Here is a 12,515-nt window from a genome sequence, read left to right as displayed (position 1 = left end):
ACATCGGGTATACTTTTTCATGCGAATCTATGGTGCCACTTTTTTGTGTTGGTTCTGAGCGCAAAATATTAGTCCTAGGTACACCCTACATACTCCCTAAACCAAAAACGAAAAAAAAATAAATAAAACTTTTTAGTTTCTTCACTATTCTTTTTTACATTTCGGGGGGCGCGTCATGTTTAATAATGAGAAAGAAGAAGCCCCAGCTTCGAGCACCAAAGATGTATTTTTACCACCCATTATGTCAAATCAAGATAGCTTAGATGTCGGTCAAAAAAGAACTGTACCATGGGGAGAAGACGACCAACGGGATACAAAAACTCCTCGAACGGAAGAAAAAGAGCAAGGTATTATTCTTTTCAAACGCATGAAGGAGATGAAGAGCTGAAATATAACTTCGTTCTAGATAAAAAACACCAACAACCACAACAAATGCAGGTATCACAGCTTACCAATCAAGAGTCGGTAACTGTGGCAACGCCATTTCGTGCTATTTATAACGATCAATCTATTATCCATCAACGAGTAAACCGACCAAAGTTAAAACTAGATGATTTTAACATATCACGCACTCTGGGAACTGGATCTTTTGGCAGAGTGCATTTGATTCAATCAAAAGTAAATGCCAGATTCTATGCTATGAAGGTGCTAAAAAAGACAGAAGTAATCAGATTGAAACAAGTTGAACACACAAATAACGAAAAGCATATTCTGGAATCTGTAGCACATCCTTTTCTAGTTAATATGTGGGGAACTTTTCAAGATTGTAACAACTTATACATGGTGATGGATTATGTTCCTGGTGGTGAATTGTTTTCAGTCTTGAGAAGATCCCAACGATTCCCAGATCATGTAGCAAAATTTTATGCTGCTGAAGTCATTTTGGCTATAGAGTACTTGCACTCAAAGGACATGATTTACCGGGATTTAAAGCCAGAGAACTTATTGTTGGATGCTCAAGGACATATCAAGATTACAGATTTCGGTTTTGCGAAATATGTACCTGACATAACTTGGACATTGTGTGGAACTCCAGATTATTTAGGTAAGATACTTAGATCCCGCATCTTCTTGATTTATAAACGATTACAAAAAAAAAAAAAAAAAAAAAAAAAAAAAAAATAGCACCGGAAATTATTCAATCAAAGGGCTATGGAAAAGCGGTCGATTGGTGGAGTTTAGGTGTTTTAATTTATGAAATGTTGGCTGGGTAAGCATCAATATTGATCTAATGGGGCAGCACTAAAAATTAATGCAAAATCAGATATCCTCCATTTTTTGATGACGATCACTTGAAACTTTATGAAAAGATTTTAGCCTGTAAAATCAAATGGCCACAGTACTTTGATGCCAACGGAAAGGATTTACTAAAACGATTATTAACCCCAGATTTAACAAAGCGTTTTGGTAATTTAAAAGCTGGTAGTGAAGACATAAAACGCCATGCTTGGTTTACCGGTGTAGACTTTAATAGAATATTGGCGCGCCAAATTAGAGCTCCTTATGTGCCCCAGATTAGAGGCGAAGGAGATGCAAGTCATTTCGATAAATATCCAGAGACACAGGAACAGTATGGTGTCATGGGCCAAACAGATCCATATAGAAGTTTATTTCCGGATTTTTAAGAAAAATAAAATATACATTGTACATCTTGAAATCTCCAACTTTGTGAGCGACAATTGTCATGACACGCGTGAATGAAAAAAGACCATTTGAATCAAATACTAGAGTTATCAATCTAACAGCAATTATGTTCCACAACTGCTGATAAATACTTGATTTCTCGATTTTGCATAATTTTTTTTAAAAAAACTAGCTAAAACTAAACATCCGCGTTTCTTAGTCAATATTACCAATCGACAAGTTTATAAATGATAAATCATTCATTATTATTTGTATTGAGCATATTGTCTCTTTGTTTATAGCTCGTAATTCCAAGATTTAACCATCGTTAGGTCGATGTTTTTTATGAAACGCAAATCGTTGTGATGTAGGTCTTTGTGATATAATTTAATAATAAACGTACAAAAGAGGAGGTGTAAAAGGCCTATACAAATAAGCCAAGCTAGGAAATAATTTGAAAATTAATCTATTCTTGAATGATAATTTCCTGATCGGCTTGATAGAATTCTCTGTTATTAGAATGCATAAACCAGTAGCGAAATACTATTTACTTTTAAAATTGTTCCGTCTTTTTTTAATTTAAAGAGACGTATTGTCAAACAAGACTATGGATTTATCGTATTAAACAAAAAGAACCACCCCCGGTCTGCCTTATAAGGTACTTGACATTTGAAAAAGCATTGTAAATATTGATCTTGGCGGCGCAAACAATCACGATTGTAATGATTGATCATTGATCGTTGACTAGAACATGTCACTGTAAACAATATGCATTGACAACACCCTGCAAAAAAATATGAAACGGTTTTGGTGGGTTAACCCATTTGATGTACGCATTCTTTGGCAACAGTTCAAAAAGTTGTCATTTCTATCAGCCATGTTGTGTCAAAATTACCTTGGCTTATTTATGTTTTTTTTTAAAAAAAAAAAGAAAAAGCTCAAAACAAACAAACAATGTTCAAAGATAACATTGGATTTTATGACCAGGTGACTGCTTGGTACACTGTTTGTAGAAAAATGACAAAGGTCGAGACTGATAAAATAAAACCAACATGGTAAGGTGAGGACCGATGTCATTGTGAAGTTGTAATACGATGAAACATGTAAATGGCGGAGATCATTACTTTGATCGAATAGGCTCTGTGCACTAACACAACTTGACTACTTTCATTGGTGTAATTTAGAAGGTTCGATGACGAAAAAGAAATGTGGGAAAATCATACAAAAAAACGCTTTCTTGACAATTTTTCATGTAAAAGAACAATAAAACGTCTAGACTCAGTCTGTGCGATTTAATTTTTTTTTTTTTTTTTTTGTATAAATAAGGCCATAAAATTATTCTTCATGTTTCTAATAAAAAAAATATTATTGAAAAAATGCCTTCTCAAATAACTTGCTCAGATATACCCTCGTCTATTTTAACACCCTCAACTATACAAATTACCAAATTTTATGTTGATGCACCTGTGCGAACACCATTCCAGCGCCGACGACAATCATCCTCAGCTTCTACCGATATGAAAAGATACCTGCCAAAGAACCATGGAATAGTAAAAAGTGCTACAATGCCTTTAATTACAACCAATTACTTTGACACAGTTAGGCTATTGAACAGATATTCCCAAACATTCAGATGTCTTGATGATTGTTTAGCAGAAAACGTGCGAACTTGTATTTATTATAAACAAATTGTCTTTTTTTTCAATTTTATGTTAACCGATTTTAATATAGATTCGACCATGGTTGCCCTCTAGAATATCTGTTTCATCAAAATGGTCACTTGTTTATAGCCTTGATCAGCATGGTGCAAGTTTAAATACGTTATATAATCGTACATCTAAAAGTAAAGGTCCATGTTTAATGGTCATTCAAGATAACAACGATGAGGTATGGCTCTTTTTGTATTGTTATCTGATTGCTTTATCTAACAGTTTTATCAGATATTTGGAGCGTATCTATCAGAAGGTGTTCACATGGACACAAGCTGCTACGGAAACGGAGAATGGTAAAACACGTTAAAAAAATGACAGATTGTATACAATACTAACGTTTGGAGTAGCTTCCTATGGAAGCAAGATAAACATACAAAAATAGTCCTTGTGTACCCATGGACGATGCTCAATGACTATTTAGTCTACTCTAATGGGGAGTTTTTTGCGGTTGGAGGTGGTCAAGGCAAATTTGGTCTATGGTTACATTCGGACTTAACACATGGTCATACTGAATCATGTGTCACCTTTAATAATCCTGCGTTGTCTATTGATTCTGCATTTGAGTGTATTGCTTTGGAGATCTGGGACTTTCAGTATTAATAAAAAATCATATTTGTTTATATCTCAACATTTGCGTTATTTTCAGTATTTGTTTATTTGTATACAAAGAATGAAACGTAAAAAAGGGGTGGAGGGGTATTATTAGAGAAGCTCTTGCATCATTGTGATTGTGAACATATTTGATTCTTCAGCTGTCATTTTATGTCGTAATTGCGTATGTGCAATATTTAAATATTTGTGCATGGCATAACTCAAGCCGTCCATTGTCTTTTGTCGTTTCAATGTGTAATTATCTTCTTCGTAGTGTCTAACGTTTACTTCTATATCACTATCGAGTGCGTATTCTAGCTGAATTTGGCTAACCATCTCCATCATTGGTATCTTCTTGCGGATAACACATGGAGGTTCTTCCTCAACAGGAGAGAAATACGCAGTAATAGTCTTTTTAGGGATGATTTTTCTTTTGGGTAAATCAATAGGTTGAATAAATGCTACTGTGTTATCACTTGGTATGGCTTTAGAAGGAATATCATAGCTCCTTCCTCTTCTTTTTGTTGTAAAGCCAAATGCATTGAGTGTAGACATTTGAGTTAAATGAATAAAAATATAGAAAAAAAAAATTGTTCAGTTTTTGGAGGGAACGCGTCGGACAATAACTGGACTGTCTCTTTTGTGTGTGTGCCTTCTGAGTGCGTGTTCCGGGCAGGATAGCCCTTGTACGGGATTTTAGTCCTGATTGGTACGGTTAAACAATAAGTATATATCAACTTACCTTTTCTGTACAAGCGAAAAAATGGAGTTTGCCCTCTTGTTGACAGCTGAAGAAAGTGGCATATTTTTAAAAGAGAGCAAACCATAGTGGCGTTATATATTGTAAAACGATAGCGCCTCAAGGTCACCCGCCCTATATTTCAGGTACCTAGCAAACCGAAGGACAGTATTGGTTTTGGCACGTTCGTACTTGAGTTTTACAGGGCAATAATTGTTTAGCTCGCATTGTGGTCATTTTTTATTGCACTGGTATCGTAAATGCTTGCATGTAATACTTGGGAATATATATGAGGGTCAAATGATTTTATTCTCTTATATTAAAAAAGCATCGTTTACGCAAAAGTGTGGAATGACGCTAGAACCAACGCCTTCAAGTCCTGTATTTTTGATTTGCAGTCGGACCAATCGGTGCTGGTGAAAATCCCTTGTATGAGTTCAAATGATTCATCAAAAAAGTGACTGTGAATGAGTTTGGCACTCTCTATTTATTTTTTCTCATCTTGTATTATATTCCTTTTATAGCTCTTTTTGTCAAACAAAATGTTTATTCCTTCACTTGACTTGGCTGACGCCACTCAAGCTTCTCTCTATTCTTCTTTATCTTTCTTTGGTTCTGTAATTCTTCAAAACGGTAATGTTGACCAAATCAAGTCCTTAATTAACCAAACCGGATCTACTCTTTACTGGGCCCATGCCAACTCATCCGAGGAAGCCGTCCAACTCTGGGATGTTGGTGTACTCAAAGTCATTTTTACTTTGGATACATATCTCCAAATCCAAACTGAGCTTGCTGATATTGCTCAAGACCGTATCGCTATCATCTCTACCTACGATGAAAAGCTCAAGTCAATCGATGTGTCAACCTTCATTATCCAAGACGCTCAAGACTTTTCTGTCCTTAGCGAATTTGCTAAACAGACCAAGTCTTGTTTATTGGGTCATGGTGGTGAGAAATCTGTCGCTGTCCAAGTTTCCAATGTCACTATCGAATCTATTGCTGAGCTTCAAACTCAAAACCTGGACGTCATTGTCCCTGCTTCTCGTTTAACTGTCAATGTTGATGACAAATCTGACAAGTTAAACATTGCTGAGGCATTTTTGGCTACCGCTAAAACTGATCGCCCTGATGGTCTTTATACTACCATGGTCGTTGACGAATTTAATAAGGCACTCGGTTTAGTTTACTCTTCCAAGCAAAGTGTGGCTGAGTCCATCCGTCTTGGCCAAGGTGTGTACCAATCCCGTGGTAGAGGTCTCTGGCATAAGGGATTGACTTCAGGCGCTACCCAAACCTTGAAGCATATTGATTATGATTGCGATGGCGATGCTTTGCGTTTTGTTGTTGAACAACACGGTGCTGGTAAATAGACATTCTCAAAGGATTTCACACTGTTATTAATGTTGTTTTGTTTGTTTTTTGCAGGTTTCTGCCATTTAAACACCCGTACCTGTTTCGGTCATGATTCTGGTATCACTGCTTTGGAAAAGACATTAAAGGAAAGAAAGAATAACGCACCTGCTGGATCTTATACTGCACGCTTGTTCAACGACTCAAAGTTATTGCGTGCCAAGATCATGGAAGAAGCTGAAGAACTCTGTGATGCTACTGATAAAGATGAGGTTGCTTGGGAGGCCGCTGATTTAATTTATTTTGCTCTCACAAAGTGTGTCAGCGCTGGCGTTTCCTTGGCTGATATTGAAAAGAATTTAAACAAGAAAGCAAGAAAGGTTACTCGTCGTCCTGGTAATGCTAAGCCCAAGTGGGAAGAACCTGCTGTCGCTCAAGATACGGGTAGAATTGAAATGATGAAGTATTCTTTGGACGATATCTCTGTCAAGAAAAGAGCCAGCCTTTTATTGCGTCCCATTATCGACTCCACCGAGATTATTGGCCGCGTTACACCTATTATGCAAAAAGTCAGAAAGGGTGGAGATAAAGCTATTATGGATTTCACTCGTCAATTCGATCGTGTCGACCTTCAAAGCCATACTATTCAAGCACCCTTCGACCCTGCTATGATGGAATTGGATCCTGAAACAAAGAAAGCTATTGATCAAGCTTATGATAACATTTACAAATTCCATGAAGCTCAACTGGACAAAGAACCTTTAGTTGTAGAAACAATGCCTGGTGTTGTCTGTTCCAGATTTACACGTCCTATTGAACGTGTTGGTCTCTATGTCCCTGGTGGAACTGCTGTCTTACCTTCCACTGCCTTAATGTTGGGTATTCCTGCTAAGGTTGCTGGATGTCATGAAATTGTGATGGCCTCACCTCCTAGATCCGATGGATCTGTTGTTCCTGAAGTGTTATATGTTGCTCATAAGGTCGGTGCATCCCACGTTGTGAAGGCAGGTGGTGCACAAGCTGTTGCTGCTATGGCTTATGGTACAGAAACCATTCCTAAGGTTGATAAAATCTTTGGTCCTGGTAATCAATATGTCACTGCTGCTAAAATGGTTGCACAAAACGATACTTCAAGCCTTGTTGCTATTGACATGCCTGCTGGCCCTTCTGAGGTCCTTGTCATTGCAGATAAGACAAGCAACCCTGTTTATGTCGCTGCTGATTTATTATCTCAAGCCGAACACGGTGCCGATTCACAAGTTGTCCTTTTGGCTGTTGATTTAACACCCGAACATTTACAAGAGATCGAAACCCAAGTACATGACCAAGCAATTGCTTTACCACGTTGTGACATCATCCGTAAGAGTATTCCTCACTCATTCACTTTATCCATGAAGACACTTGAGGAGGCTATGAAGTTCTCTAATGATTACGCACCCGAACATTTGATCTTGCATATCGAAAATGCTGCTAGTGTCTTGCCTTCCGTTGATAATGCTGGTAGTGTCTTTGTCGGTCAATACTCACCTGAAAGTTTCGGTGACTATGCATCTGGTACTAACCATACCTTACCCACCTATGGTTATTCTCGTATGTATTCCGGTGTTAATACTAATGGCTTTGTGAAACACATCACTTCTCAAGAATGTACTGCTCAAGGTATGGACTTGCTCGGTGATACTGTCATGCGTCTTGCTGAAATTGAAGGTCTTGGTGCTCATCGCAATGCTGTGGCTGTTCGCATCAATGATTTAAGAAGAAAGTAAATCAAAAGCTGCTTGAGAAAAAAAGTTAAATAATGAAATACGGTGAACAACTCATAGTGTTTGGATATTTATATTTTGTAATAAATTAAATAATTTTATGTATATACCCGTCATGGGGTTAAATTTAAAGGAAATGTCATTTGAGGTAGTTCGAAATGCTCGTGCGATATTAATTTGTTGGTTTCAATTGAAAGCATCAAAATCTTGCTAAAGTCAGCGGTTCCCCTAAATCAATGAAATCTTGTCTTTTGGAAGTATCATCTTGGCCAACCAGCTTTGCAGAAAACTGAAGAAAAGAGGAGTAATTCTTGGCTCGCAATGTGATTAAGAGCGGAAGGTTTGCTTCATAATCATCACTATCGTAGCTTACAGTAACGGATTTCACCATATCATACGAATGAGACTCTAGGGAGATGGTATCTTTTGGCTCGATAGCTTGCCTCCATCTTATAAATACTATAATTATATATGATAATACAGGATAAAAAGGTTAAGCGCTGACGATTTAACAGTTTTTTCCTTCTTACCAATCTCAATATCACCAGTGCCATAGGTATTAACGTATGCTTGTTTGATATAGAATATCTTTTTTAATCCAACTGAGTCGATTACTTGGCCTCGTTTCAATAGTATCGCAGCATGACCATTTTTTATAGTATTTGCAGTGTCATTTTTGTAGTACAACGTTGCATTTGGATTATAAACTGTATCCACATAAAATCCATATGTCTCATTTGAGACTTGGTGTAGTTGACCCATCAAAAAACTTGTGTACGAATATGGCCGCTGACCCACTTCCAACAAATGATGAAACGAATTCAACATGGTATAACTCTGTGTCCCGACTTCTTTTAGCTCAATGCTACTTTTTAGTTCTTCTGCTAAGATAGATTCTAGTGTAAATTCTGGACCATACTTAAAATACACCGAAGCGAATAAATAAGATATAGTAGTATAGTTTCCAAACATGCTCTTATTGACTAGTGAAGATGATACAGTGTTGGCAATATTTCGCATTAATGGTTTGAGAGCTATTTCAATGATATCGCGTGTTGATAGTTGCAGGCTGCACATGCAACTGTCGCTAATCTGAATTTTGTCTTTCATATCGAAAGGAGTTACCACCTTAAAAATACATAAAAAAGCACGTCAATCTCTATCATAAGTAATGAAGATATGTGTCTGCGCTTACCTTTTTTAAAAGGTGTCTTTTCATGTGGGATTTAAACGATTTATAACCTTCATTTGAAAGACAATATTTAAGTACATGATTATCTTCTTCGTGTTCCTCACAAGGAGTTATAAGCGCACTTATATTTGCAATATGCTTCCATATATGATCACATAAGGAATCATAAATGCTTATAATTAATATTATTTCGTCTTGAATGATAATAGATGCCGCATCTTCTTCATCTGTCACTGTTTGAACGACTTGATTCAAGGTAAGCTGTATATACTCTTCGTTTAACTGGGCCAATACAAAATAAGATTTGATGGGTAAAACCATTTTAAAATGGGATTGAATCATTGACAGACATTCTTCTCCCCGGGTAACTATATGAGCCTTTTTGACGTTCTCATCATTCTGGATACTTCCGCTCAAAATTAAGAGTTCTCTAAGGTCTTTTTTGGTGCCGATTATGGTTTCCAGTAACATTTTTTCAATGGAGATTGCATATCCAAATCTTAGGTTTACTGATCCTAAGATATCATATAACTGGTCTGACACGGATTCCATGGCATAGTATAGATACATCATCAAAAACACTTTTATAATACTGTGGTTTTTGCGTATACAGACAAATCCACTGCCATCCATTTCCTTTTTAAAAACAATCTCGAGTGCTGATTTTAGTTCCGATTTTGTACCTGTAAAAAGGGATTGGGATTTTGATTTCTTATATCGTTTCTCGAATTTTTTTATCCTTCTCAAAAACCAGTTTTTTTTTCTTTCTTCTTTTAAAAAGTAATCAGTTTTGGAAAAGTGTTTGATAGCTTTCAGCAAATAGTCTTCTTTCATGAACGGCATTGTCCTAACAATATATAGCGTAAATTACTTTGTTGCATTGAATGATAGAAAACTCACTGCTTTCTAAATTTTAAAAAATTGGTCTGGCTTGAAATGCCAACAAAAGTTTCCAATGGTGGTAAGCTACACACATATAGTTTTAGTACGAGTTTTGAATTATTTATCGATGAATTTTTGTACCAAATAGTATGCTTTTCTACAAGGCATTCTACAACCCCACTGCTATTCAGTATTCCAGAGGAGCATGCGGTATCTTTCAGTGAAATATCTATTGATATGTCATGAGTGTTAAGAAAGCATTTTGGAGGATGCTCACCTGCCTATATTGATAATCACATTAGGTTTTGAGCATATAAAAACTGCTGACGAGTCTAGCATTCTTCCCGGTATCACTAACGGCAAAACATGCATATCAGAATATCTTGCCATTTCCATCATTTTTAAAGTTGCCCCTTTAAATACATCCGACGATCCGATGCTGCTATATGATTGTGATTGACTTGTCATTATTTTATAGTTCAGAAATTCAGCATTATCCTTGAGCATATATATCAACCATGGCAGCAAAGGTGAGTAGTAGTCATCAAATTTATGCTGGAAATAAGTACTGCTATCGAGAAGTAAAAATAGTGTGCGCTGTTTTCTGGAATTGTTCAATAGCATGGACCTAAAATCAGCCAGAATTTTTCTGCTGATCGAACTGCAGACATCTTTAACGCTTATTGTATTTATAGTCCTAATTTGCGACTCGGTTAGCCCATGTTCTTTTCTCAGGTGATTCGAAAGGTGTAAATTCAGCTCTTCTCGTCCTTCTTTTATCTAGAAAAATCAATAATCGATATGTATTTCGGAATCTGCAATGTTTTTTTTTTGTTTTCTACCTCCAATCCTACGCCGTAATCTAATGCGCTTCCTGCCATCAAAACCAATGCGTCTTCCAGCTCAGGAGTGACATTTTCCTTTGGGGATATTTTATGCTGCAGGTAGTTTTTCATGGCGTTTTTTGTACCATCGTTACACATCGAGATATCCACCGAATGTAACAATCTCGGTACGAGAGTTGCATCAGCTATCTCTACTGTAGAGTATTCTGCTTGGGTAACATCTACTGTTGCTGACAAAGTATCCTGACCGATTGATATTCTACAGATAATATGTTGGCTTCCTTGCTTAAATTTTTCAATGGTACTATGCTTCTTTCTGTATTCCTTAGATTGTATGAGCTGAAATACGGATTCTAATTGGGTAAAAAACAGAAGCTTATTTTCATGATCTTGCTTTGAAATTAACTTTGCTTGTGTAAAAATAGGGCGAAGCACGTTTTCCCTGATTGAAAAATCCCATTTCGTAGGAACAATAAAAACATAATGAAAGGATATTCTAGGGTTGCCTATCTGTTTTTCTAATGCTTCTTTACGATCATTTAGCAATAACATCAGATATTCGGACACACTATCTATAAAAAATCTGTCCTTGTCATCGTGTATTTTTTTGTCTTGTATAAGCTCTAGTTCAGCATAGAAATTGGACACGTGTGTCTGGTTTGTATTGTTTAAAGAATCATAGGATTCATTACCCCAACTCACACATTTTCCCTCCTTGTTGTAGCTAATACATGCTCGCTGCCTTTTAAAATACTTGTTAGAATTTATTTGTGACCTTTACTATTTAAGTACCTACATCAAGTAGTCGTGTGAAGATATTTCAAAAGAGAAATCTCGGGTTCCATTAAAGAAACACTGTGAGTACACATAATCTTCATCCATGCCTATTTATAATATGAATGATCAAGACAAAAAGGTTTAAACATATAAAACTTACATAATACAATACAATGAGTATTTACATGGAAATTATATGGGGTTGAATTCATAATTTAGTACGACAGTAGAAAAATAGAAAGAAAAGCAAAATTTCTGGTTTTGTCGGGATAGCTAAGTTTAATAGTAATATTTGTGTGCTACGATAGTTCTGACTTATTTAGGTTAATGCATGATGTAGCCATACTCTAATACCCTTTAAACAAGAGCTACAATAATTTACTAGATCAACTATCAGGTAACATTGATGATATTATAGTTGGCTGCTAAAAACTTGTTGAATAGATTGGCTTTGGAAGGTATGAAGAGGAAAAGTTATATCAGGTGTATACAGTTTATTTTATAAATATTACAAAAAAGGAAAATAAAAGCGTGGCTCTTGAAGCATTTACCACATTTCCAGACTCGTCTACGTCTACTACAATATCCTGGCACCGTGAGTACTGCAATCAGTAGTCAACTCAAGCTGTATTTATATAAAAGCTCCCGACATAAAAAGATACACACATACTATGCAAAGAATACCGATAAATGCTCGTGCAGAAAAATTTGCTTCAAGTTAAGCAGATGAATCTATTGAATAACTATAAAAAGACTGTATTTAAACATATCTATTCATACATTACTCTAACCGATAGCACATATCTTTTTTGATTCCAGGTACTATAAAGCATGCTACAAAAAGGGCTAAGCAAGACAAATGAAGAAACCATAATGAAGGATTGTTTTGTTTTGGGAATGTTTTTTTATACTGACGATTTAATTAAAGAGAAAAAAAGGATGGTAATACTAAGCGAGGTTAAACAGGCATCAAAAATGAGTGGCCCCGGCGACTCCATCCAGCTGATAAATTATGCGTTTTTGTTCAATTAAGTCACTCCA

At 36.2% G+C, this 12,515-nt stretch overlaps 5 protein-coding genes across 5 annotated transcripts; 3 read left to right on the top strand and 2 right to left on the bottom strand.

Moving 5' to 3' along the window:
- The first annotated feature begins 147 nt into the window (after positions 1-147).
- On the top strand, positions 148-1,657 carry EV154DRAFT_502835 (camp-dependent protein kinase 7). The gene is made up of 4 exons (XM_051600837.1): positions 148-347; positions 407-1,045; positions 1,126-1,210; positions 1,265-1,657. The coding sequence occupies exons 1-4, from the start codon at positions 176-178 to the stop codon at positions 1,623-1,625; spliced, it is 1,257 nt and encodes a 418-aa protein (XP_051459621.1). The 5' UTR covers positions 148-175; the 3' UTR covers positions 1,626-1,657.
- A 1,342-nt stretch (positions 1,658-2,999) lies between these two features.
- On the top strand, positions 3,000-3,935 carry EV154DRAFT_561659 (TLD-domain-containing protein; the record flags this gene model as incomplete). Its single annotated transcript, XM_051605689.1, has 4 exons — positions 3,000-3,284; positions 3,355-3,510; positions 3,564-3,628; positions 3,683-3,935. The coding sequence occupies 4 exons, from the start codon at positions 3,000-3,002 to the stop codon at positions 3,933-3,935; spliced, it is 759 nt and encodes a 252-aa protein (XP_051459620.1).
- A 1,250-nt stretch (positions 3,936-5,185) lies between these two features.
- EV154DRAFT_550167 (histidinol dehydrogenase-domain-containing protein) lies at positions 5,186-7,905 on the top strand. Its single transcript, XM_051604912.1, has 2 exons — positions 5,186-6,027; positions 6,091-7,905. The coding sequence occupies exons 1-2, from the start codon at positions 5,208-5,210 to the stop codon at positions 7,779-7,781; spliced, it is 2,511 nt and encodes an 836-aa protein (XP_051459619.1). The 5' UTR covers positions 5,186-5,207; the 3' UTR covers positions 7,782-7,905.
- Positions 7,880-9,867, bottom strand: EV154DRAFT_160796 (uncharacterized protein). Its single transcript, XM_051594155.1, has 3 exons — positions 8,974-9,867; positions 8,309-8,906; positions 7,880-8,237 (listed from the first exon to the last, which is right to left on the bottom strand). Exons 1-3 carry the CDS (start codon positions 9,811-9,813, stop codon positions 7,978-7,980), a joined length of 1,698 nt encoding a protein of 565 aa, XP_051459618.1. The 5' UTR covers positions 9,814-9,867; the 3' UTR covers positions 7,880-7,977.
- Positions 9,868-10,024: 157 nt separating this feature from the next.
- On the bottom strand, positions 10,025-11,646 carry EV154DRAFT_160811 (uncharacterized protein). Its single transcript, XM_051594156.1, has 3 exons — positions 11,494-11,646; positions 10,695-11,439; positions 10,025-10,632 (listed from the first exon to the last, which is right to left on the bottom strand). Exons 1-3 carry the CDS (start codon positions 11,577-11,579, stop codon positions 10,126-10,128), a joined length of 1,338 nt encoding a protein of 445 aa, XP_051459617.1. The 5' UTR covers positions 11,580-11,646; the 3' UTR covers positions 10,025-10,125.
- Between the last annotated feature and the right edge of the window lie 869 nt (positions 11,647-12,515).

Source organism: Mucor mucedo (genome assembly GCF_025094135.1).
Source record: "Mucor mucedo strain NRRL 3635 chromosome Unknown EV154scaffold_27, whole genome shotgun sequence".
Taxonomy (NCBI): domain Eukaryota; kingdom Fungi; phylum Mucoromycota; class Mucoromycetes; order Mucorales; family Mucoraceae; genus Mucor; species Mucor mucedo.
Note: the sequence above shows the minus strand (reverse complement) of the source record. Positions and strands in the feature narration are given on the sequence as shown.